Source organism: Anoplopoma fimbria, chromosome 5, assembly GCF_027596085.1.
Source record: "Anoplopoma fimbria isolate UVic2021 breed Golden Eagle Sablefish chromosome 5, Afim_UVic_2022, whole genome shotgun sequence".
NCBI classification, from domain to species: Eukaryota; Metazoa; Chordata; class Actinopteri; order Perciformes; family Anoplopomatidae; genus Anoplopoma; species Anoplopoma fimbria.
In genome coordinates, this window is record NC_072453.1 from 16,766,455 (window position 1) to 16,793,911 (window position 27,457).

The window sequence follows — 27,457 nt, forward strand, 5'->3', positions numbered from 1 at the left end:
TATTTAGAAGCTTTTCTACCATTTAAGAAGGTTTTTTTAATGTGTTAATGGAAACATCTTCTCTAAAGATGACCAGAATAAGCATGATTGATGATCCGACTTGCCAAATGCTGTCCAAAAGATATAAAATAAACCATTGGGAGCTTGTTTTAATATTGCTCGAGTAGTATTTTACATAATGTGCTAAACTGTAGTCTTCACCACTGATGAAATAAAATGGAACGTCACTAGAAAAACAGACCATGTTGTCCAAATTGTCGTGTCCATATTTCTTTGTTTCTTCCCTCATAATTCAGAGCCTTTCTGTCTTTTACTCTTTAACATTTCGAGTGAAACTTCCATATTGTTTGAATAAAACTTTATTTGATGTCAATGTACAAAACTGTTTCTGCGCAAAAACCCATGTTATGATCCGTCGATTGAACCCTTGGTAACCAAACTGCTGGTGGTTTTTAGGTGAGAAGAGAATATGGCTTGAGCATATTTCTAATAAATTACACTGTATGTCCATTACACATCCTAGTTTAATGTCATCTAAATTAAAGGGAATTATCTCTGTCTTAACCTCTTGGCACAGAAACCAATATTTTACCATTTCTGCCTGCTCTGTTTGTTACATCTTAATATTAGATTTACAGATGGTGTCTTAAATTCACATTTGCATTGTAATCTTTAAGACGGCCGTTGAGGCCATGAACAGAAACCAACAGTCAAAAAGTTTATTTAATTAATTTAAAGTAAATTTCAGAGCAGCAGATACAGAAATACTTTTTGTAATATGTGGGAACACCAATAAATACTGTAATATCCAACGTTAAATTGTTATTTTCATAGAAAACTGTTATTGCAAATGGGATTTTCTGGTTTCATTTCTGGTGACTCTGATATGACCGATATTTTGTGTTGATTCGCCCCAATTAAAAAAGTTTGACCGTGCCTAATTTAAGTCATGCAGAACCGTTGACGTGGAGTTTGATTAACATGAATACAAAATGAATAACATTGTCTCCCTAGCTTACGTAGTTTAATATCTGAATATCTTCTTTGTTTATTTCAGTTTTACTTCTTTTACGTTATCTTCTTATTTTGTAATGACTCCCTTACTTTGTTGATATTATATCATATTATTACACTGCATGCATGCATTTTTGAGGTGTGAAAACATTTCCATGAAAAATAAAAAAATATATATTTAAAGGCCAGTATGAATCAAATATTTACATATATTTTTTTTTATTCAAGGAGTGCCTTAAAAATTCCAACATCTTAAGAAAACAACAGTCAGAACAGCACAATTAGATTGGTAATATAACCCCCCCTCAAGAAAAATCTATATTAGGTTCTTCTCTGATGCTCACACCAAAACACAACATGGCTTCGAGTCTTTTGAGGCACATCTGCTTTCAGAAAGTGGCTCACACACAAGTAGACGGAAATTAGGGAACACAACTCGGCCATTGTTCTCGTGCTCCGCGGGTTTAAAAACACTTCCACGCACACATCGCCTCGAGGGGAGGAAGGCCAGTGACATCAAGTGTATTCAATTCACAAGGAGGCATGTTGAGGAAATTTGAGTCACAGTTTGGGAAGGAGTCGCTGCTGCTTGAATAACAGTGAGTGCTGTCTTTGCCTGTAACTTGGTTAGCTGAAGGTTGGCAAACGACCCTCGAAATAACAAACTCACAGCTCTGGCACTGAAAGCGAAGTGGAGACGAGCGTTCCCACATATATATATTAGAACGGATGACCTGAACTTAAAATGAGGATAACATGTTCTTAGTATAAAACAAACAAAACTCTAAAGGCATGGGAAGCATAATAATAAAAGAACGAATAATCTCTGAGGTGTTATTCAACATACATACATACATACTGCTTGTTTACTTCTTGAATAAATACATTTCAAAAATACATATATTTTCATATTCTTTTTTTTTTGCTAGAAAAATTCTCAAATTTGAAAGCAGCTATGAATGATTAAAATATGGCATTACTTTAGAGCTTTTATCAAAAGCCCCTGGACAAAATGTGATTTCACCCATCTTCTTAAAGAAGCACTGCATACTATATTTCTGGGTCACAGCCAAGGACTCCAAACTGAATAACAAAAAAACTTCAGATAGTGCAGGGAGATATGATGCAAATCCTTCGAGAACTCAATATTTTTTTAGAAGAAAAATATCTCCATGATTGTGGATTAGAGGCAGCTCTGACGATGAAAGAAGTAACAGTGAAATATTGCATATCTGAAAGCCTGTCTCTCCTCTAACCGACACATATTGCTTAGAGTTAGTGCTGAGGACGGAGTACTAGGAACACTGTTAGGGGGGAAAAATACACAATTAAAGTCATAATATTTTGAGGAAATAGTTGAAAAAAAATCACATATATTTGAGAAAATGTCAGATAATTTGGCAAAAAATATTTAAAGATATTTTAAGAATACTTACTGTAACATTTTGGTTGTTATAAGATAAGTTAAGATAATCCTTTATTAGTCCCGCAGTGGGGAAATTTGCAATATATTCTTGAATATTATATTCTTGAATATATATTTATATATTATGTGAACTATGTTGTACATTTAAAAACACTATTAAATACTTTAATTTAGTCTTATATTTGACTAGATGAAGTCTAACAATGTATGAATGAGTAAGAATAATAACAATATAATATAAAATAAGTTAGAACTTTTATACTAAAAAGTTATGTTTTCAACAACAACCAAAATTAAATAACTATATAGGCTTGGTTAGATTAGATGTGCCTGTTTTAGCGTTGCCTTACTCTCCATAAATACTATAAATATTTTTGCTCGCCAAAACACGATTTGTACAAAGTAAGTTTTGGGTTATTCACAAAATATATTCTTCTTATTTTTCATAAATTTTACAAATTCCGTCTTTGAACCTTACAACTTTTTTTGTAAAGTTAGACTTAATACTTGTAAGATTATGACTTTTTTTATTGAAATATTATTATTTCCCCCGTAGAGTGCTCCTAATACTCCGCTACAGTATCTCTCACAGTCCTCAGTGAAAACACATATTCAGTCATCCCAGCCAAAGAAGCGCCCTGTCATCTGGTAGAACTTCATGTTGAAGGGCCTGTAGAAGTCCCGTAGCCTCTGCACCACCTCGGGGTCAATGTTCGGATGGGTCCTCCCTTTGGTTTTGCCCAGGCAGTGGGGCTTGCTGCTGCCCTCGGCCTTCTTGAGGCACGGGAAACCCTTGGTCTGGTTGAAGTAAAAGTGTTTGTCCGTGATGATCCTCTTGAGCCCCAGGAAGTCCTGCACGCGGCCCAGCTCTCCGGCCGGGTCGCTGATCAGCCGCTCGCCGCTCACAAACAGGATCTGCTCCATGGGGAAGTACTGCAGCCAGTTGTCCAGGTGCTTGGCGTAGATGCCGATCTGGACGGCGCTCCACGAGGTGTCGATGAGCCCCGTAGTCCTGTTTTTGAAGGTGAGGCTCTCGAAAGAGGGAATGTCGGGCTTCTTGGACAGCGTCTGCGTGTAGTCCGAGATGGCCCTGGTGACGGGGTCCCTCACCACCACGATCAGCTTGGTGTCCCGGGACATGGCGGCGATCCTGGCTGGAGCCTCTCTGGTCACAAAGTAGCTGGGGGTTTTCTCCATGGTGATCTGGCCCTCCAGAGTCTTGGGCATCAGCTCTCTGAAAGGAGAAAACAGAAAAAAAGGAAGTGAGATATTTGTTTGACCTGCACTGACTGAACCACGCGGAGCGACTGTCGCAGATCTTATTACAAAAAACATTACAACTTGACAGCTATGTCGTCAAAAAACGCTGAATCCAATCAATCAAGAATAACACTGGAAACCTTTTGCAGTGGTTTATTTATTTCATCTCTATCAGGTGTCTTTGAGCCTAATTAGCTGCCAAGAGCTGTGACCAAATGTTGATTTGCAGCTTTTGGCGCAGCACCGTGCTCCGGATGTTAAAGACGTTCTTGCCGTGACGGTATGCAGATGCTACCTCAAGTGTTCCTTAATGTAGCCCGAGGGTTTATGAAATCGAGGAGGGGACTCCCCGGGGTCCATTCTGAAAGGCTGTATTCTGCACTCTCATATGGCGCGAAAAGAAGAACGTTAATCTCTATACCCATATGGTAGCGCTGCTTATAAAATATTGATATTTGAGCCGAAAGCCCCCCCCAGCATAATGGATCTCCTTCCTGTCTTTCACTTGTTGCAACAAATGGTGCAGGAACATCACAAAGGTATTTCAGCATTGCGATGTCCCCTCTGGCGGATGGTGAGAAACGTCCTTGTGGTTAAACATTTTATTTATTTAAAGCATGATTTGCTGTTTGTAGGTGTTATAAACAGCTCCACATTCATTAACTATGGTCATAAATTGGTATTTTAAATGAGTTCACATCCTTATGATGAGTACAGTAAAGTTCAAGACATAACATCTCCTTCAAACAAATGTATTAACATAAACATTTCAGATACTTGTATCAGACCAACTCTAGTTATAAGATTAACTGGGAAAAATCTCCTCATGGGTGCTTGAGTCCTTTCAGCCACAAACTCCCAAAAGAAGACAGGAAACCAGCTGATCCACTCGGACCACGCCACCCTTCTCCTTCCACTCCTCTTTCTCTACTTTCCTTCTGCCCAGCTGCCTTTCGGGACTGTGACCTTAAGCAAAGCGGGTAAAAGCAGCCCCATGAATGATTAACGCGCCCTCCCTCTGCCATTTAGAGCCTCTGCAGAATACAGCTTTAAAATTCACCAAAGTACAGAATGCAGCCGTTAATTATTCATCTGCTTGGCTGCTGCTGCTGCTTAAAATCCAGGACTGGCGCTGACAAAGTGGCCCAGGCTGCTCCCAGGGTAGACACAGTTTGCCAGCCGTGACAGAACTTACTGAGACCCCTAAAGGAGGGAGGTCCTCTGAAAAGAAAAATAAAGACTGCTCAACACTTCAGTCTGTTGTTCAGAGGACCATGTGGTGACAAGCACGATCAAAAGCACAGCCTCTTCCTTCTAGCCGCCGAGTGACTCTTGCTGATGTGATGGGCACCGGGTTTTTTTCCCCGTCTTTGCAGAACGAGGCTGGTAAACAATCATGCTCCGTTTAACATACACAGAATGGAATGAGACAGAGGGCACTGACATGTTTGCGGAGGAGAAGCTTTACACAAACAGGGCGCATTTATAGAAGACACCGGCTGTCATGATGAGCGTGATGGCTGGTCCAAAGTAGACAACAAAATACATAGTTTTTAATTGCCTTCTAGAATGAGACTTATAAGCATATTTTTTATCTATTGTCGCCAGGTTTGGTGAGGTACAAAAATGACTTGGGAACAATTGTTATCTTGGTAAAAACAAACCAACATTGACATTAGAAAATGGGAAGCAACCAATCATATCCCATATTACAAACAAAAGTTTTTTTGAGCCATCTAATGACCTGGACCTCAACCTTCTACGAACGTTGTTGCTCTAAACAACTTTATTTATGACTCGCTAAAGATCCTTGTCACTTGAATTTAAGCATTTGCTGGAACAAGTTACACTTTGAGGACATTCTCTTTTCCTCAGTCAACACTCTGTTGTCCTCTTTTTAGTTGATGATATGGAATAAAATCAGTCCAGTTATGACAATAGAACCATGTCAGAGGAGGAGTTCCAAACTGCTGAAGAGTCACGATTACTGAGGTGATCAGTTTTCCTTGTGGCTCTAAAAACAGCTGCCGGTTGAGCTCAACATGTGAAGTGAAACAGATCTAAAAGCCATAAGTCAATACCTTCAGGCCAATGTCAAAACACATCCACGCTATGTGGCTGAGTGGATCTGCTCTGCGAGGAACGGATCAGGAGGTCAGCACAAGAGGGGGAACCTGCAGGAAGCGGTCGATAAATGCAAGAACCGCAACACAGGTGCACCGATGTCCCGACATCCGCCTGCAACATTGACCATCGGCTGACCTCCAGAGTCCTCTCAGTATCTGCCTCCTCTCCTGCAGCCGTGTAAAGAGCAACATGGACAAGGCTCCCTTCCTCTCGCATTAGCTCTGCCCCGTCGCCCCCAGGAGCCCAGAGAGAGGCTGTGTAATGGTGCTTTAAAACAAACCCAATGCCACCTGAGACCGCAATGGCCTCTAAGCTGACACGCCGATAACAAAGAACACAGAGACTAATTATCGATAAGGGACAGGAAGTCTTCTGAGCGTCTACTCGACGATATCGGCAGAATGCTGATTTGGGATCTGCTACACTTCTGAAACAGCCCGTTGCAGCGCCGCAACTTCCTGATGCAAAAGAGAAACATTATTGTTTTATGGAAAAAGAAATGAGCCCCGTACTAAAAAGGAAAGCATCCATATTTGATGGCGTGCGTCGAGCTTGTTCTGTGGTCCATGCACTCACGGCGGTGGTGTGTTGGTGCGAGGGCACTCTGGGGCGACTTTCAGGGTCAGTGAGGTATGCGGTGTGGTGTGCAACATGAAGACGGACATGTTTGGAAGTCCAAGCACAGTCATAAGTCATAAACTCGCTCATGTATCCAGGTTGATGCAAATTTTATAGTTATTCAGTTCATCTGTGGAATGCCGCCTGAGGAAACAGATGCTGATGAAAAGTAATTTGGTTCTGTTTCTTAGGCAAATCAAATCTAAACATTTATGCATGCAACTAATTATTAAACGTTATTATTTATTCTAGACGCATTGTTTAATTTTTAAAGCGAGTATGCTTACAATTTATCATTGCACTTCTACAACGTTATTCGATTTGCAATAAAAAAAGATATAATGCATTTTTCTTCCACTCGTTCTTCCTCTTCTTCTCCTCCTCCAGAGATTTGGGTAATGTTAGTTTCAGCTAATGTTGCCTCCAGCCTTTAGCCTGAAGGAAGAGATGAAGCGTGCCCTCAACACTTGCTGATTTTCTCATTTTCAAACTTGTAGTTTCAAGTTACTTGAGGCAATTTAGCAGACTTAGCATAGCTCATTTCAATTATGCAATGGTACTTCTAAAGATCTGTAAACAGACTTTGATGTGTGAATGCGGCACACTTCCCCTTTAAAAAAAGTGTTGCAAAAATGTGTGCTAATAGCGAGTTCTTGGGAACCAAGTTGATGTCTTCACATTGTTCATTTTATCCAACGAAAAGTCAAAAACTCAAAGAAATATTATCTACAATGATACTGGTTAAAATTGATAGAAGAGGTAAATTAAAGTCCATGTGGTTTCTAGTATCTATGACCTGAGCCAGGACCCAAGTCAGTCTAATCAGGCAGTTGTCCTTGGATCTATGTGGATCTGGTCCGACTATACTCAGGTTTTTGTTTTTTTTGTCTCATTGTTCATAAATATATTCATGCATGTAACATTCGGGTAGATTTTTAGAAAGGGCTTGTTTTGGATTGGGTCCAAACATTTAAGGCTTTTAAAGCTAATCGAGAAATTTGAGTTGGAAACCAGTCTATTTTAGGCGTTTTTTATTATTTATTGATTTTTCCGTGACCGAGGCACACCAATGTTTTAGAGGTAAAGAACTTAAATTCTCCACTTTATAGTTTCAGTTGGACAAAGGAGCAAGAAACCCTTTTTAACAGATCTACAGTAAGTCAACCACACTGGGGTATTTCTTTCCATTCTGCAGGAGACGCATGCAGCGCGTTCTAATGAAACTTTATTGGCAGGGTAGCTGATGTAACAGATGACAAACTGTCCAAGCACTTGATATTTACTGCAGCTCCAGATTCCAGCTTTTGATGTCTTCATCGTGCTGCTAAAATACGACTCCCCGAGCACACTGAGGCATGAAACACAGGCAGCGGGGTCCACTCATGAAACAAGACACAGAACCCAAAAACCCAAATAAGAAACACGGAACATGAAACACGGAACATGAACCCCGGCCTGCCTTTGAATCAAATTCACTGCTTTGGCACGCATATAAGCATTGGAGAGAGAAAGAAGCAGGAAAGAAAATCTAGGGTGACGAAGAAGTTTAGAACATAACAAACAGCTTGTGTACATGACAGAACATAACACATGTTGTAATTGTACGTCATTCCATCTCATATGGAACTAACTAGCTAGAGAAGGATGCCAGGATTCACTCAGGCAGCTCTATTCCCTATTAAAAAAAAACAAATCCAATGTACACAGTAACGCGCAGCACATCACTCAATGTGTCCTTTGTAGGCTCGTCTATAAAGCAACCACTTTGGAATAAAGGAACCAAACGCATCACTGCCTTCGCTTCCCTACTGAACTGAATTTCACTCGCAAACTAACTGAACTCTGCCCTCATGTACAGGCTGTGACTCATGGCTGCCTGTTATATAAATGCCCAAAAGAAAAAAGTCTGACTGCGCCATAAGGTCTTATTTACTGTAAACCGGGTGCACGCATAATATGACAACATGACATATGAATTAGGGAGAAGTAGAAAGCTAACAAGTGATCAGCTCTGAGCGGTCTCAGCGTTTCCTGGTGTTATCCCGGAGCCTTTTAGAAAAGCGGCTTGGATCCGGGCCAATGTCTGTCAATTGACGGGAGTTGTAAAGACATGGAGGCAAGTGGGCATGAGTGCTGTCCACTTCTCCCCCCCCGCCCCCCACCCCCGCAAGCCTTTGATTCATTTTTCCTCTTCCAGCAGGGAGCCCTGGCAGCCATAACTACACTCCCACAGTGTTCCCCCTGCCACCACCACCAGATAATAATCTTGTAATTGGCTCAATATTTGCTGTTTGCAGGCGAGGCGGAGGGCAGCGCCGCTCTTGGTGGCTTGGACTCACCCGGTATTTTTCAGGTCAGTGGATGCTAGCGGAGGTCAAAGAGAGACGAGGAGGGGGAGGAGGAAGGGGGGTGATTTAGAGTAATGGCTGCTGCGCGGTGAGGTATAAAGCCCACTCCTCTGAGCTTTGGGCTTTTACTGCCCTGCTGCTGCACACACAGTGGGATGATGCCAGTTAGCAGCACATTACTCTGGGATTCCCATGAAAAACACTAATGAATGACCAAATAACATGTTTGCTAATTCACCTCCCTTTGTATGAATCACATGTTTTAAGGGTGGCCAGTGCAATGTGGCCTCCACATCATCATCTGAGGCTGGATGGCAATAGATCCCATTCCTAATGCTGGGATTACAGGTGTGAGCTCCCCAGCAGCAGTCGTTGGTTCCAGCCTGGATAATCGACCGTTTTATGACCCTGACAGTCTCAGCCCTCCAGGATCAGCCAACCTGACCATTTCTTTCCCCTCTCCACTGGATTCTCATGCACTTTGCCCGCACACCTGCACTTTATAGCTCTAAATCCTCCCCCCCCTTTCCTCTCCTGGACAGTTAAGTACTCCTCCAACATGGCTACACAAGATCACTGCCGTCTGAATCGCACAGTTTCATTGAGAGAAACGAGTATCTTGGCTTTTCTGTTAGGACAGTTAAACAAAATCAGGGACAGACAGTGCAGGATTTCATTAACATGTTGGGATTTTCCTCCCTGGTTGAATCATTGAAATCACCTGTTGTTGCATTTGATGGTAATGAAAGCTTGCACGCTCTCAGCTGCACTTGGTACATGAGTAGAGAGCCATGTTTCAGAGCAAAAACCTCACATTTCTCATGGGAGCCTCATTAGTTTTCATCGTACTGATCAATTCTGACTAAATTCTGACTTTTCTTTTCATGAAGCTACATATTAGGACAAAGTAGGGGACTTTTGCTTGATTAGGTTCATATGTGGCTGATTGGTCCAATCCAATCAAGAAACAACCAAAAAATAAACATAAAGGCATTGTCAAAGAAATATCTAAAAAGCATCTTGTGTACTCAAACGGTTTTGATGCAGCCTTGGCCGTTGTTTCATTTTCCTTTCCATTGATTCTCAAGTCATAAGTAATGTTATAGGGAAGCAACAGACATGTTTGAAATGGTGAAGATGGGGTTTTAGGTAAAAAGTTTGGATTTTTTTGATGTGGGTTTGAATATATACTCTAGAGCTCTGCAAGCTAAAATTACTTGTTTTGGTTATGGAGTCTGGTTGTTTTAGAGAGAACGACATAATGGCTTCAGTTTAAGTAGTTTAGCCACCTAAAAAGAAATTGGGACATAAGTGCATGCTCTATTTAGAATATTTTCATAGGTTTAACCTGCAATCAGACCGGCCGTATTGACGAGGAAGATGTTATTTATGCTCGGTTCAAAGCTACAAGACAGAAACAGTAATTTTACCTCGTAGAACACTGGAGTCGCTGCTCTACCGCTGCCAAGATCGGTAGTTAGTTTGTGTTATTGTGAGACTTTTGTCGAAGTGAAAGTGAATGTTTGGATTTGAATACACAAGGAAGCTACAGAATGACCTAAAAAGCTATAAAAGACAACAACCAAAAAACAAATGACTTCTTAAAGGGCGGCTTTAGGAAACTAGTTATTTTTAATCAATGAAGCCAAAGCAAATTCTCAAGCAATTTGCACTTTGAGTTAAGTAGAAATGTATCCAAGGTGGGCTCTCTGAATAGAGTGAAATCAGACTGGTACGTGGGAACTGTAGGGGGTAGGAAGCAATTTTGAGAGACATACAATTACGAGATAAGAGAGTCATCTATTCTTGGAAAACAACAAGGGAGGACAGCGTTCTACTGTTTTCCTCTGGGAAACGACATGGTTTTGATAAAGGGTAAGAAGGAAAGGAAAAGAAACCTCACACGACACTGGGGACACATAAGATAACAATGTCACTGCGGATGAAAAACGCTGAAAATGTCAGCTTTTTTAATAACAGGAAATTCGTTGTCAGATTGATGATTGGGTGTGTTTCAAATTAGACGAAAGGGGATGTGAATGGGTTTCCAAAAGCGTGTGGTGGTTCCGTCTGGCAGGAGAGCAGGAAATTAGACTGGAAGTGGAAAACTTGTTTAAAGTTAAACCTCAGTGTCATTAATAAAACAACTTTGTTAAATATTTCCCAGTGACATTAGAAGACAGAGACAAGTGGGAAGCTTTGTGGAGGATGAAGAGAGCGTGATGTCCTCCCGTAAACCGAGACGGAGGGAAAAACAATAACGGAAAGTTAATCTACAACTCAAGAGTAGAAGCTTCAAAGCCTGACAAAGAGGTTTTGTCTATTCTCACTTATTTCAAGATTCAGTCACATTGGCTTCTCGCTGATGAAAGCATTCAAACACAATTTTCTAGCTTCAAACACGATTTGAAAAATAGTGCTGGCCTGTTGCCATTGTCATTCATCACGGTTGAAATGTCTGGCTACACTTTGGAAAAATTCTGCTTTTTCCACATACACTCAAATATTAGAGTCCTCATAAATAATGTCTGGAAAGAAAAAAAAATAAACAGACTTATATGAATTGATTGTAAATGGAGAACAAGAATAATATTGTACCATATACTGGTAAAAACGTGTTTTTTTCTTGTATAAATAAATCTCCCTGATGGACACTCGTTTTACCACTGAGCATCGAGTTTTCCCTCCCTTTTTCTCCCCCTTTCTATACAACAACGTCTATGCAATTTAGTAAAACATTTATAGAGTTAGCTTTGCTGTATGTTCTTATAAATTTATCAGCAGCGTTTTTAACAGAATACTCATTTTGTTTTTTTTCTTCTTGGTGCTGAGTGGAAGTCCCCGGTTTATTACATAAGGGGTCGAAAAATAAGCTTTATCTTTATGGCAACGTGCTTGTGAATTATTCACCCTCTCTAACCGCGGTGGGAGAGCGAGGGAGGGAGGCAGAGAGGCTCCAGGAAGCATCCAAGCCGTCTGTGGCCTTTTTAGACATGAACGAGCAGATCCAGACTGCATATCAGCAGAGAGGGCAAGGAGGGGTGAGGTGTGGAGTGGAGTGGAGTGGAGTGGGTGAGATGGGTGAGAGTGATGAGGGGCAGAGAGAGAAAAGAGAGACCCAAAATAGAAGAACGAAAACAGGCGCAGACAGAAATATCCCATTACAACTGGCTTTTTATAGGAGTATATATTTATTCCCCCTGTAGCTTTTAAAGCATAATTCTGACGAGATGTTCACCACCTAAGTCTGTTAAATTATCAGTAAACACAAGGATTTAGCAGGCATTTGTGCATGAAGCAATGAACATATTTAAGTTTTGACCTGATGACGCAGATAAAAAGTTAGGGAATCACCAACGTTATTGCAATACATCCTGAGTTCTAATACTGACTCAAACAGCTGGATCGGGTATGAAAATCAGAAATGTGTTTTTGCCAAGTATGTTCGCACAAACAAAGAATTTGACTCGGTGGAAATTTACTATATAATATGTTAAACCAACATATATCGAATCTGTGACAATATACCAATCTGGTATCGGATATCATTGTCCTAATAAATAACAATTCAGTAAATTTATATCCATGTATTTAGTTGGTACATTTTGTTTTTCAATGTTTCCCTACACACAAACGGTGATGGGTACAGTTCATTAATTACACACTGGCATCAGTTAGGTACTTGGTATTTGCTGATCCTCAAAGCCCAGGTATCAGGACTTGGTGCATCCCTAATCCGGAGGGGAATATGAACGTCCATACAAAAATATATTGCAATCCATCCGATTTTTCACTCAAAAACCACGAATGTCTACCTGAAGCTGGCGAAAAAGGGATCACCAACCTTGTAAGCTTCATCCTCTGGGGAACATGAACTGTCAGGACAAAATTACATGGAAAGCCATCCTATGGTTGTTCAGATATTTCAGTCTGAAGTGGAGGACAGAGCGACTAAAGCCAGTTTGGCTTAAAAACAAAGGTCGAGCTACGTACAAATTTCCTACCAACATTAACTGTGTAGTAGGTAACGCTCCCCTGTATGCAAGAATAATTAAAAAACATTTATTCTCTGATTCTGAGTCTATATAGGTCTCCTGTAGCCTGAGGATGTTTATTTTCCCCTCAATTTTCTGCTCGGATCAAGTTAAAACTTACCACTAATTATCTGTCACATTGTTGGTGATACAGCGATTTGAGTGAGTTATAAAAATACGCTTGTGGCTCGGAGAAATAGATCCATTTTACACCTCCCCGGGTGGTTTGAGCAATTGAATTTTAATCCGTCCACAGTGCTTCTTTGGTGCTTTTACACCTGGATTTTTCACGTGGATAGGTGCAATTACACCGACATGCGATCGCTCGAGATGCATTTCAACGGCCGGTGCAGAACGTGTTGAAAGTAAAAGCCCGTGTCCAAATTAGCTGAGAACCGATTCTGATCATCGCCTGGAGAGTCTGAAAAAAACCCACACAAACTGAACACGAGCCAGCAGAGATGAGGCTATATTTTGCATTTGGTGATTCACGTTACAATTACTAAAACCACTTAATACAACCCATAACAGCAGCTCTGTGTTGTATCTAATGTCATCGCATCTTTGGGTGGATTCTCAGACACAGTGAGCACATTACTTTTTCATATTTCTCTGACCCACTTGTTCAGAGTTACATGGAGTTTGAGGCAGAGCATGTGGAGATGACACTTCAGCAGGATCGGCTTTGGCAGCAGCTCAATGCTATTTTTTCTTTCTGCCAAGTCAGTTTTTTAGGGTCTCAACAGCTTGTGGGAGATAAGACACCTTTAACTTGGAGTTTAATACTGAAGCTCATTTTCAAGGTATTGTTTCCTCAGTGTTCTCCTACACACTGAAGGTGGCTTCATTAGGAAATTCCAAGTGGTCTCTCTAAAGCCCTCCTTATCCTTTTTTTCTATAGTTTCTAGCGTTGAAATAATCTGAGGAGAAAAAAGAGAAAAAAGAGCCACTTGCTTTGAACAGAAACCATTTCAATGGATATTTAAATTCTACATTCAAGCCTGATTTGAATACAAAAAAAAGCCCTCTGTCAAATGCATGCGAGCAAAATTAAATGTGAAATTGTTCAGAGCCAAATGGAAGGCTTTGAGGGGACTGCTCTGCGATAATTACCCATGACAAAAGGCTAGGGCTTTTGTCTTTGGGACCATTACCATGGTGATTTTCTAGCTGCCGAAACATTCAATATAAACATTTCAGTCTGCTGAATATGCCACATAGACTGTCGCTAAACACATATCTGTTATGAGCCACATTTCTGCTGGCACAGATCCCGCCGGCATGTGTGCCTTCCACTGCTGTAGAGAAGAGCAACGACTCAAATATTAGAGCTCAGGGGGGAAAAAAAGACATAAAGGCTTGTGATTTAAAAAAAGTGAGGGCTAAAGTGTGATAACTAAAGCCCAGTTTCACATCCTTCTACGAACGCGAAATGATGGGCTGGCAAAAAGACAATCCATTCCCCATTCTCTCTTTGTAGACTGAGACACTCGCACTAGCATTCCTGGACATTTCAGCCCAGAAAACACTAAAAAACATTTGACATTTTCTCTTTTTATTGGAATAAAAAACTCCCAAATGTTCTGCATATCGTGTACGTTGGTGTGCTTCACTTTCATCGTTCTCCTTATTGATTTATTTGGGGATCTTCAATCAAGGAACAGCACCACGACGACATGGTGATGTATATTTTCTAATCAGCTCTTCTTCTTCTTCTTCTTCTGTGATCTAATACGTAGTCCGATAGGCGGCTTATTAAACAGTCCTGTTAAATCAGAGATGAACGTTTCATTATAGTCATCGGTGCAACGAAACGTGAGCAGATTCAAGAGCACCTCTCATATACACAAAAAGCATTTTGGTCGTTAAACTCTTGATAACGCTAAAATGCAGCTCGAAAGTGTGATCAAGAAAACGCGTTAAGAGCAACGAGAGCATTGTTCATTACGGTTTTAAAAACCTGCATATTTAATCCTGTCAGTGACGTGTGTCCTTATCAAACGTTGCTCCATTAACCTATCCTGCTATAAACACCCTGACACAGACGGTGGGGGGGCAACGATGAATCACAGCTTATTTTAAATTCGGAGTCTCTTTTAACCCTCAGTGGGGTTTTTTGGGCTGCATCTGTTTTCCATTATGCTGTAAGAGGCACGGCGGCAGGACTCGCTAAGGCTTGTGTTTCACCAGAACGGTGGACGAGCATCCAGTGGGGAGCTCCTGTAAAAATATCAGAGTCAGGGTTACCTAAAGGGAGGAGCATTTAAGGCGTTCTCCCAGTTGGGTGTCGTTTACAGTAAAGATAAAGCTGCAAGTATTTGCTTTTGTCAGCAAAATGTTAGTTTGTCTCTCAATACTTTCTGACTTCCCCACGCTGTCTGTGGCCCAGAGCCCCAAGACTATTGGTTTGTATCAAAGACGTGAAACAGGAGAAAATTGTGCATGTTCAGGCTGTTATCATAAACTGTTGGAAGCTATACCTGCAAAAAGTAATGCACTGTAAATTGTAGATATCCTACATAATGAATTTGCATGTAACCCATGCAATTGTGAACCAGGAAGTATAATGAGCGAGAAGGTCTGGCTAGGTGGGTCTTTTACCCAGAAGGCAACTGTTTGTGTCCCGTATGAGACCAATTGTCTTTTTGAGACCTTCCATACTTTAGAGTTACTTTACTTTAACCGAAACTCAATTCTCTTCCTAAACCTAAATATGTTGTTTCCTGTGCAAACGGAATTTTATTTTGAAAGGACTGTTAATGGACATTCTAAGGAAAACCCTCTGCAAATGAGCATTTGTAAGATTTTGAAAGATATCATATGAGCTATTAATAAGGATAGGTTGCATACATTTATGTTAAACAAGCTTTTTTGAACTAGAGGTAAAGACAGAGGTAAAACACAATATATTTTGCAGATTCAATCTAGCCGAGGAGGATTTAAATAAGGCTGAGGAAGAGCAGGATGTGGTGGCATGACTGTACTGTGTGTGTGTGTGTGTGTGTGTGTGTGTGTGTGTGTGTGTGTGTGTGTGTGAGTGTGAGTGTGTGTGTGTTGCTGCTACATCATATATTAGTCTGTGCACACTTCAAAAAGACTGAAATCTTGTGGAGCTGATGTCATCCTCAAAAACCCAAATCTGCTTTAATCTCACAACGATATTTCCATCTCAGACCCACAGCCCAGGTAAGCATATAAATTCACTCATAATCATACAGTGGACTCAAAATCATAGCATTCTGTACCACGAGAACTATAAAAGTGAGAACTTGACAGGTTGAAAGCCTCTAGCTGGCGTACTTCTGAGAGCTCTGACTGTAAACCGCCTGGGATTTTTCTAAAATAGAACAACTTCTGAAAGGGAGTCATTGTCCCGTTCAAACATAACCGTATATCGGAGCCAAAATTAGTCAGGTAGTATCTCAGCCAGCAGACGGAGCTTGGCAGATCTCCTCGCTGTGAACTCAGAACATCGCTGTATTTTTCCTCTCAGACGCCGTGGACTGCCTCACGGCGGCAGAGAGCCGGTGTCGGTTTCAGCCACCATCATGTTGAATTGCATTACAGTTTTCCCTTTTTTCTCTACAGTACTTAGTCTCAGGACCTGTAAGCAGCAGAGGGCAAGAGGCCGTAAAACATCATTTCCATATGAAACTCGATAGCTGTAACATAATGAGAGCCAAATATTTGACAGTTTTTAGGAGCACAAGAAGTCTAAAGCTGGAGAGAAAAAAGTTAACAAGATAGCAAAACAGTGCTGCACATATTCAATACATGCAAAAAAACAAGGGAGCTCAAGTTTCTGCTGAGAGACAGCAAAGGGGGGAGGCAGATAGTGAGATATTGGGAGAGGGGGGATAAGAGTGGAGCGTCAGGCGGACAGCGGTATCGGGGAAGTGTAAAAGTGATTACGCTGTCTCCATGCTCTCTTCTTCTCCGTCTACTGCCTATTTCATTTTCTCTCTCCCTCCCTACATCCTTTTACTCCCAGGCTCAGAATACAAAGCGCCTGGCACCATCCACATCGCTCTACCCTTCGTCTTGGTGCCAAGCCACAGCAGGGCACACCAGCGGAGCTCGCACCCTCTGCCACCGCGGGAGGAAGCAGAGAGGGGCAGAGATTAGCATGAATGAATGCTCCCTCTTATCGCCTCTTTTTAACGTAAACTCATTACAAACAGGCTCGCTCTATCTTTTTTTTTGTATTTCCTAGATTGTGGTGCCAGAGAGAGAGAGACACTGATAGTGTCTACTCACATGTAGGAGCTTTAAATATTTTATAGGATTTCATCTTTTTTTTTTGGCGTCTTCTTAAACATCCTGCAGAATTAATAGAAGCTCGGTAATAACAAGTGGCTGAAATGATTTATGCTCATCGGTGGAGGTGGGAATGAATGCAGTTCTGTGAAAGCAGGCAGAGAGGAGTCGGGGTTAAAGACATGGTCGGATAGCAAGATTTTTCCATTTTTTGCGTCCCTTGCATTATCCATTAAATAAAATAGCCTGAAGAAGAAAATGGAAGTTGGTGCCGCTCGTTTCTGCCGAGGGCAGCGGTGCCGTGCATAACGAAACAGGTGATGCCGAGGTGTGCGAGGTCGCCATGCTATCAGCACCAGTTGCTCACAGAGTGATTGAAAGCAAAGCGCCAGTGAGGAGAGCAGGTTGTCGCCGGAAGAAAAAGGTGGAAAAAAAGTGTCACGGTGGAGTTAAAACGACACAGAATGGCTAAAGCGGAGCCAGAGGTTTGCCTGGAGGCTGCAGGCTGTGACCCAGAATTCAACAGACCCCCAGTGAGAAAACCAGGAGGCCCCATTGCAGGCCGGCTGAGCTAAACAGGCCCCCGCGCAACAGAAAAAAACACCTCCTCTTCCTCCGCGGGCTGCAGAGAGGTAACCCCATCTGGGAAGCCGGATTGAGGGAGCGAGATAATATGAAGTGTAACGGAGAACTGCGGCATTCTGAGAAGCCGCTGACAACGTGCTAATGTTTTCGGCTGTCAGCTCTCTGCGAGCGGAGACGGATGGTTTTAGAAATAGAATGTAATTACAGGGCAGAGCCTCATTGTCGGAGGGGTTAGGACAATGAGAATAGTGTAGTGGAGCTTTTCTTTTTTTTTTTTCTCCCTGCCAAAAAAAAAAAGAAGCCGTGCTGCTGTAGCTGGAAAGTGAGTTTGAGCGCAGAGACAAAAAAACTGACACAAACCACCGACGCAAATGATGTGTCTTGTTAACCTAATGTGAAACATCAGATTTATAAGAGGGTTAGTGCTCCGTGTAGACAGCAGGAACTGCTGGTGCAGCAACAAGGTGAATCTCCACTGTCTTCCTACTCAATAAACTCCTGCACCAGTCTTCTTTTCTTTTATATATATATTTATATATCACCGGGTGTTTAACTGTGCAATAATTCAATATTATTATTATGTGTCAACCTTCCAGAAAATAGTGGAAAATACCTGTTACGCTCTCATGAAACGAGGGTTTAGAATTTTCTCTTGAAAGACCTCTTAAAGGTGCACAGCCTGTAGCCTTTAGGGTGTTCTAAGTATGTTTTCTCTCCTGTATAATCACCTGAAAATATGAATTGTTGTGTCTTTGTTACCTTAGACAGAGCCATTTATTTCTACATATGGAGCCGATCATCTTCATGGAGATCACCATGTTTCTACAGGAGCCCAGAGCGGACAAACCAACCTACTTCGTCTTCCTGACCGTGGTCGGAAACCCCGACAGACACCTTTGTTTTGGTCTCCAGTATAAAATGCAACTTCTGCTGTACAATCACTTGACATCCTCAGTGCTAAACCAACTCTCTTGTGCCGCGATGCCAACTCGTTGTTCTCCTACATGCTTGGCACAAATGTGAAATTTCGACTGATTGGAATCTGCAGCCCCACTGCTAGATTACACCTGGACCTTTAATGGATTGATCAGTTATGAATGAATTGTTGCAGATACATTTTCTCTCGATTGACTAACCGATTCAACTTTATCTACAACTTTCATACTGTTTTCTTGTTTTTGTTCTAATTGTTTTTGGAATTTTGCTTTTATTTTGGTAGTGCCCATTTAGAGACAGACAGGAAACACGTGGAGAAAGGGAGCTTTGCGACATGTCACAAAGATTCACGGTCAGAATGAACCAGAAACATTTCTGTTACATGGCATGCATCTCGTTTTTAAAGTCTTTTTTTTAACACATGAAGAATTTGGTCGCGTGCATATAATACAAGCCTTTGAACATCAGTTTAATTATTCAACATGTGATGTTGCATACATGAGGCTTTATCTTGATATATATTGATATCAGAAAATAGCCTTATTAATAACAAGGATTTCGACCATATTGCTGAGCACTAATCTTGAGTGACGGAAACGAAGAAAGAGAAACACCATGAAAACACAGTTATTTTACCAAAACTACCATAATATCCAGATTCATTTTGCAGAACGGTTTCCTCCGTTTGATACTTTACCTCCAGCGTTAAACTCTTAAATCCTTGGAGATGAGCTAGACGACTGACTGAGAGGCTCTTACTCTTAAACAGCTATAAACTTAACAGTTATCTCCACGAGGGATGTTGCACTTCATTCTTTTACGAGCAGGTCTGCGTCGTATTTATGTTCGGCATTACAGAGGAACGGTCCATGCGGCTGTTTGCTCGTATCGGTCCAATAACGGATGTTCTAATTCTTGTCTATCTTATTACTAAGCCGGCATCGTATCCCGATCGCATTTGATGGCATGTCGGCGGTTCACCAGCATGTTGCCACGGAGATGGTAAATGAGGAGTTCAAGGGGTGAGGGGACATGGGCTTGATGATTCATGTTATGAAGAGGGGTTATTTTTCAATAATTCACATTGATGTAATCGTCCTGAAAACACATTAACATTGAGGGAGTACTCCGCCGAGAGATAATGGCTGGATATGTGCGCTGTTATTGAGTCAAACTCTGCCAGGCTTGAATGACGGATGTGCCTCACATACAGATGGAGGGCTGCGGCACGAATAAAACACGGTCCGCCCCAAATCGCAATTAGAAAAAAATAATAAGTAGGCCGTAAAGACAATGACGAGGAGAAAAAAGAAGCAAACCAAAACGAAATTCATATTAGTGCCATTCATTTTCATGACATTTGAACAGAGGCCATTATGAACCACTTTCAATCACATTTGCATTTACATTACGCGCCTGTAATGCAACCGTTAACCTATGGAGTAAATGGCGGTGAAGCAACAGTTAAACGAGCTCTTGCATCAGTGGAAAAAAAAGCGCATATTTGTCTGCCAGAGTGTGTTATATGTTGAGTGCAAAACACGAGTGTGTCTGTCTTGCACGTGCGTGTTTCTACGTTCACCTAGAGACTCAAAAAAGCTCCTCTAAAGGGACTTTTTTTTATATTGCTGTAATGTGCATCCAAGAGTTCATCGGGGAGAGCTAGAAAAGTGCACTGGCACTCGAATGCAAGAAGTAAAAGCTTTGTGGGTGAGGAGGAGGTGGGGGTGAGGGGGTCGGGGTGCCTCCTGCTGGATTTACGCCTTGCCACTGCAGACCCTGTTTAAAAGCCAGTTGGATACAAGAAAGAGAGAGAAGGAACATAAGAGCAAAAAACAGGGCGGTGAAAGAGAATATTCACTGCTGCTGCTGGCCTGAGCGGAAAATAATATGATGTAATAAATGGTATGTCAGAAACAGACCTGCCCACGACAGCCACTGAGTCTGAGCATGCATGTGTGTGTGTGTGTGTGTGTGTGTGTGTGTGTGTGTGTTAAGGCCTCTCCATTAGCGCTCACATAACATTTGGTAAAGCAGACAAAGCCCAGAATCATCAATGAGGAGCTCTACAGCTGAGGCGATAGCGGGGTGAGCCCTCGACAACATGAGCCTAATTACACACGGCCTCCTCGGAGGGCCGATAAATCAATGCTTGCGGTGAATCCTAAACAACGGAATCAATACGGTTGCATCTCAATGGCCGTAATGAGAATCTGGTTGAAGGCAAGGATTTTTTTAAATCAGCCACATATTGGGCTCATTCCAGCGAGGTGTGAAGTGCATGTTAAATTACAGCACGATGATCCAAACACAAGAGGCGCTCTGAAACTTTCAATGTTATGAGATGTTTTTTTAATCGGAATGGAGCAACATTTCACTGTCGATAAATGGAGCCATAATTAATATCTGCTACTGTCTATTGTGATGGGGAGTGGTTATTAATGGGTGCGGTTCAAGGGCTGAGCCATTGAGTTAATGTGAAGAAAAGCATATGAACCTCATGTAAACCAGTGGGGGGGCCCTGAACTCTCATTTGTGTTAATCAAACTTCTCATAATTGTTTGTATAATGAAATTACGGCCGTCAGGGAGGCCTGGGGGACGACAATTAAGCAGATAAGCGAATGAAAATAAATCTCTTTTTATCAAATGCGAGGCCATCCGCCTGGTCGTCCGGTAAACGCTGGCAAAACAGGAAGTGATTTTGCTCAGAGATTTGAGGCTTCATAAATCGAAGTGACAAGCAATCAGGGTCAGCGCTCTGTTCGTAGAGATCTCTGATATATTACTTCCTCTTCAGAGCTGTAATTGGACACATAAAAGATATATTTTTTCATTTGTAAGTAACGGTAAAGTGTTCATTTAGCACCTGACTTTGATTTAGTTTTGTTCATAGGCTTTTGACAAAAAATATATCAGTTTAAGTAATTAGTTTTTTAGTTATAGTAAATGAAAAAAAGATTTTACTCTTGTCATGGTCCCATAAAGTCACAGTGTCAGGTTGTCGTGGTAACATCATCTCTCGTCAAGCAAATTGTACGTCAACAACACCAACATGGCTGATATCAAACTAGCCAGCATGCCAAAATGAACTTGGCTGTTTCATGCCTGATTTGTTTTATCCAACAACTCTTTATTGTCAGTTGCGAAGCGAAAAAAGTGAGTACATTTTGGTACGAAACACACAGGCAGTACAAACTACATTTTTTCTTCCTAATTAATAACGAATTTTACAGTCTTACTTAAACAGTAATACAAGAAAATCCAACTTTCTTGACGAGCAAAATAATCTTTTAAATTGACAAACATCATATGTGTAATTCATGGCAGAATTCAAATGGGATTAAAAAAAGTATTTGTCTCTTTTACTGTTGACTACCATATTTTTTTTTTTTTGAAATAATCCCATGGTGGTCCACCGCCTCTCTGTTACAGACAGTAGAAAGACGACAGCGAATGCAACAAAGTTTCCTGACTGGACTCGAACCACAGATGTTGCAGTTTATGGTCAGTTCCTCACCTTTAAATTAAGGGAGTGCCCGTTTTCTTTGCGTTTAATTTAGCTTTAGTCTCATTCTGTCATAGAAAGAAGGCAGATGAATGATAAAAGCATCACTACAGGTATAACTAGTATTACTATTCCAGGCATACTTGTATATGTGCAGTTGCATAAAAGGGATAAAGAAAGTAATCATGAAGCACTACATGAATGTGCTGGAAAACCCAATTTGGTGGCCAAATATGCGCACAATGAAGGGGGCCTGTTGGCTCTGAGCAATCCGCATGGGAGACCCACAATGAGGCAAGGCAGAGCTGTTAATGGATGTGATCACAGCTTCCTGGTGAATAATGCAGCCCTGCTAATTGGCTGGATTAATAATTGATGTGTTTGAGGAGGCGGAGGAGGAGGGAGCTGCGGTGGATGAAGAACATGCAACCGTCCTGTTAGAGAAGACTTTGAATGTTATATGTCGTACATCTGTCCATGCTGTTGGCTCTAAATAACCCTGCTTTCTGCTCCTAGTGATGGTGTGACTGTAGGGGAGAATGTGTGAGACGTAAATGTCAGAATAAACAATCGCCCTGACAACATAATGACATAATGAGCCCCAGAACCCACCACATGTTTGACGGTTAAAATGACTCGGGGTTCATGTCAAGTCCCACAGGCTCCACAATGTTGTTACACCCCTCGGTCCGAGCTGACCCAGAACTCGCCAGCTGCGTAAACACAAATGACTGAAATAATGCAGAAATGAAACATAAAGAATTGACACATTACATTACATTACAGTCATTTCGCCACAACAGGGTTCAGTTTTTACAAATGATTGGCTGATTCCAGCTCAAACTCAGTGAAAGGAAATGATGTTCGGAGGAAAGCAGAACAGGAGCTGATGAGAAGACATAAAAGTGGAAGAAGAATGTGTCATAGGAGGGTAAGAAAAATAGATTTTACTGTAAACTTGATTTACTCGCTGTTCTCGGGGTGTCAAGTAACCAGAGGATAGATAAAACCTGCCCATAAAGAAGTCCTGTTCCTCTTCGGGGTTAACACCTTCAAACCTCTGTTGTGCTCTTACAGGAAACAGTGGGATCAATATCTCAGGGTGTGTTCAAAGGATTTCTGACAATCTAAAACTCATTTGTTGTAGAGCTCAATGGACACAAAAGACTGGACACAAAAGAAGCGAAAAACAATGAGCTGCTTCGATCATTGAAGACAATGAAGACTACACCTGTGTTTGTTTGATGAAAAGCAGCGTGGAGAATCTGGAAATGTGGCTTTTGGCTCTGTTTTGAACATCTGAGCGCAAAACATGTACCTTCAAGTTTTAGCCTTAAGCGTTAAGAGACTCCACGGCTCTTATTGATTGCTTTTATTTTGGCGGGGTGGAATCTTGCAAATGCCATTAGGAGCACTAAAAGTCTGATTCTCTTACAGAATATCCGTCTCGTGTACTACTGAATATAATGACAGTTTGATCAAATGTGGCGTAACGTTATTTTCATTAAAGTTACTGATTGTAGCTTTAAATTTTAGCTACAACTAAGACACAATTATGTTAGCTTAGCATTAAGACTGGAAATGGACTGGTAGCTCTGTCCAAAGGCAAGAAAATCTGCCAACCAGCACCGCTGAAGCTCATTGATTTATACAGGTTTTATCTAGCTTCTTTAATCCATAGAAGAACTAAAGGAGTAATAAGAAATATAGTTAAGCACATGAACCCACATAATACCCTCATTTTTACACATCCATTGTACCTTATACTTCAACATTTTGCACATTCCTGCACAAAAAGTACAGCTTTTCCACTTTAAAAAAAGATATATCGATTTGTACATATCTCATGTCATCTTTTTTCACATTCTCTATTGTAATTTTTAAATGTAATATTGTGTCTCTTGACGTCTGCGCTGTATTTATCGCTATGCACCAAAACACAATTCAAGCCGACGTGGCAATAAAACCTTTCCTGATTTCTGGGTCTTGGATCTTAAGCTAAGCTGCTGGCTGTAACGTGAAATATAAGATACATATATGAGAGTTATATGTATCTTCTCATCTTATTCTTGGCAAGAAAGGGAATACATGTACGACTTCACCTTTTCTTCACAGATGATTACAGAATTTTATGGTGAGAAAGTGTCTTCTTATTAGGGCAGTGAAAAGCTTCTCCAGGATTTTGCATCCGTAATTTCCTACTCCATGATTCATCTCTCACTTTCTCTGTTGCTGGTCCATAACTGAGGAAATCTGTTCCCCTGCTCCTCTCATTAACATGCAAATCCTCATCTTTAGGAGAAAGGATAAAAAAAAAAAGGAAAGAAGAAGAGAGAAGCCCTTTTGTGCAACTCCAGAGCAGCGAGGATGTTCCTTCCTGCTTCTATTAGCTGGACATGTTCCTCTGACAGCAATCTCCCTCCTGTCTAATGTACAGTCAGACATAGTTACTGTAGCAATTACCAGCGTTCAGGTTAAGATTAATTGAATTACTGGGTGGCTTCCCTGAACTCCTCTGTGGGCATATCAATCACGGCCCGTGCGCTTCACAGACACTTTATCACCCTCTTCCATCTTTATGTAAAAAGACGCAGACTGTGCTGTTGCACTCCATCTATCAATAATCTGGTCGGGGGGGTGGCAAACTCATTTTCGAACACATTCCTCTCTTTAATCAAAGCAGCCTGGCATTCAGAGCTAGTTAGTAAAAGCCGTCCGCCATCTTTTCTCCGAATGAATTAAATGTTGGAGAAAATTAAAAATAGAGCAGCTGCGATTGCAACGAAACCTTGTTTGACTTATGAAGAATAGATGTGCACTGTGTATGAGTTCGCAAAGGATTTGTGATACAGTAATGCTGATCATTTGTGAGGAGAAATCCTGCTTTAGAGTACTCCTGAATGGCTCTTTTGTGCTATGCAACCTTTCAAATTTAAAAAATACAATAGACTGTATGTAAAGCATTTGTTTGAACAGCTGGATCTCTACTTGAGGAACCAGGTAGCTTTTCAAAACCGCACATGCAATGGATCCGCGGTGCTTCTGTTTGAATAAAACAGCCCTCAAGGCAGATTAAATGCCACTCTGTCATTCTCTCTCCATTCACCACCTCCATTATTAGCTATTTTAAAAAAAAAAATTGTGTGGGATTTCAAGTCATGGTCTATATAGTGCTGCCAAAACCCCCTTAATCTTCAGCATGTTTTATTTCCCTCATCACTGCCATGCGACTCTTTGTTCGTCATCAGGCAGGAATACACAGAATACACTGGATGTGCAAGTGCTGAAAGCTGGAAAATAACATCTGAAGGAAAATAATGTGTTGGCCTCTTTGTCGGCCGTGCCAAAAAAATGCCAATCCCTCATTTCAGATGCACTCCAAGAGCCACACACGCACACTCACGCGCCTCCAGCTTAGCTACAGTATAATTCTGTGTTTTGCATGGAGACAGAGGTTGGGCAGTCAAATAGAGGTGGTGCCCGAGGTGCCGTCTGGCGTACCCTCTGCCCATGTCTCTGCCAAGGCGACTGGCACATGCTTCGCCCCCGATGGAACAAGACGAAAAAAGGATGTTTTTCGGTGCCATCCTATCACCACACAGGCAGCTGCAGATAGCACACATGGCAGAGTGTGTCAGAGTCCGTGCCTTTAAGCACGGCGGTGGAGAGGGAAACAATCCAGTGTTTGTCCAGTAAACCCTTAAAAAAAAAGAAAAAAAAAAGACCCTTGAAGAGAGTGAGAGACTTTCCTGCTGAGTGAACGGAAGTAAAAGGGCTGGAAAGACGAACCTCCAACCTACTTGAGAAGTAAATACTTGAATTTATTTTTCTAATTTTATAGGGCATTGAAATACAGGGCAGAAAAGTGTGCCAGAAATATGCAGCAAGAGTATTTTAAAGAAAACATTACAGTTGGAACGGAAAATGGAGGACCCAAGAGGAGAGGGCTTCCTTCTTTTTATTGGTTCCCAGGCTTTCCATCGCTCTGGTTCTCCCTCTCCTTCTCTCTGTCTCTGTCTTTTTTCTCTCTGGTGGAAAAATCCGGAGGGCTCCCTGTCCTGTGATAAAGCTGTTGCCTGCGAGATGGGAAAGAGAGATCCATCACGTAGAGGCGTTGGTTTTTTAGCCTGCCAATCCGCACCATGGAGGGCTGTAACACGTACATGCTCCGTCCATGCATCGTTTAACCAAGCCCCTTCTGCGCCCAAATAACATGGGTTTGGCTGCACGTCTTCTGAAATCCTAAAGCACTCTGGCAAACCCTCTGAAAAATCTTGATATGCATGAATTCTGGAGGTTGTTTAATGCGGTTTGTTTAGTTCACTTCTACGAAAGAGGGAGCTGAAGCGGTCTAGTCTAAAGCCCCTCGACTCTCCAGCGCCAAATGATAGGGTTACAGTCTCTCTTTGTTTGTGGAGGGATAACACTTAACTTCTATCAACCTTGGACTGCCAAAGAGAAGAAGAAAAACTCAAACACAAATAAAGCACAGGACGAAAATTGCAAACATGATTCTTTCTTTTTTTTTTTTCTTCATTTAAGTCGTACTGCTTGTAAAGTGCCCGAAGGCAGAGCTGCTGTGATGTAAGAAAACATTACCTGGAGGGTTTCCATGGAGTTAAAGGAAAATAAACATCGCTGACATTCATGGGCATTGCTTGAAAAAACCCCACTGAAGTAGTAAAGGGCCTCAGGTATATCACGAGACAATAGCGAGCTGCGGTCCAAAAGCGAATGTCTTGTAAAGGTCAAACATCTCAACTTCAGAGACGACAAGACGACAGAAACGATTACGTCCAAGAGCGATGTATTTCTGTACGGCCAAGCACAATAAAAAGGTGACCTCGAGTTCTCCTTTTTGAAATATGAATCCCAGAATAAATGCTACATAACGTATGGGTTAATACCTCATAAAAAAGACCGACAGCTGCTAAGCCGAACGGGCCTGAGATACGACGGGGTCAAACAGGTTGCTGACTAGAGTACACGGAGACCCAAAAGTGAATAAACAACAAAATCCCAGAAACAATGTAACCCGATCTTAATGTTACAGTACCATCTGCCGGCATTGTGAACTCTGAGGGTGGCACATTCTGTGGCGGCCCTCCGAGGGACCCTCCCCTGATCAATCACACTCCCCTTTCTGCACGTGTTCATCAAAAGCTGAGCCGGAGTTCCTGATCCCCGAGGCCCCAGATACGAGCATGAAAGCAAGACCAGTTAGCTTCATGAATGCTAGCTTCCCTCACCTTGCTAGGTCTGGAGAAGTCCACAAACAGCTCTTATTTGAAGGTGTGTCAGGTGAAAGCATCAGGTGTGAGCGTCTGGGGTGGGGGATCCAGGTG

At 41.6% G+C, this 27,457-nt stretch overlaps 1 protein-coding gene across 1 annotated transcript in view; it reads right to left on the reverse strand.

The window, feature by feature from the left end:
* Positions 1 to 1,216: 1,216 nt before the first annotated feature.
* Positions 1,217 to 27,457, reverse strand: part of LOC129091267 (heparan sulfate glucosamine 3-O-sulfotransferase 3A1-like) — a 33,277-nt gene continuing 7,036 nt past the window's right edge. The window contains exon 2 of the mRNA XM_054598825.1: positions 1,217 to 3,674. Coding sequence (XP_054454800.1) covers positions 3,053 to 3,674 — 622 coding nt within the window. The 3' untranslated portion in view covers positions 1,217 to 3,052. The remainder of the gene's footprint in view (positions 3,675 to 27,457) is intronic.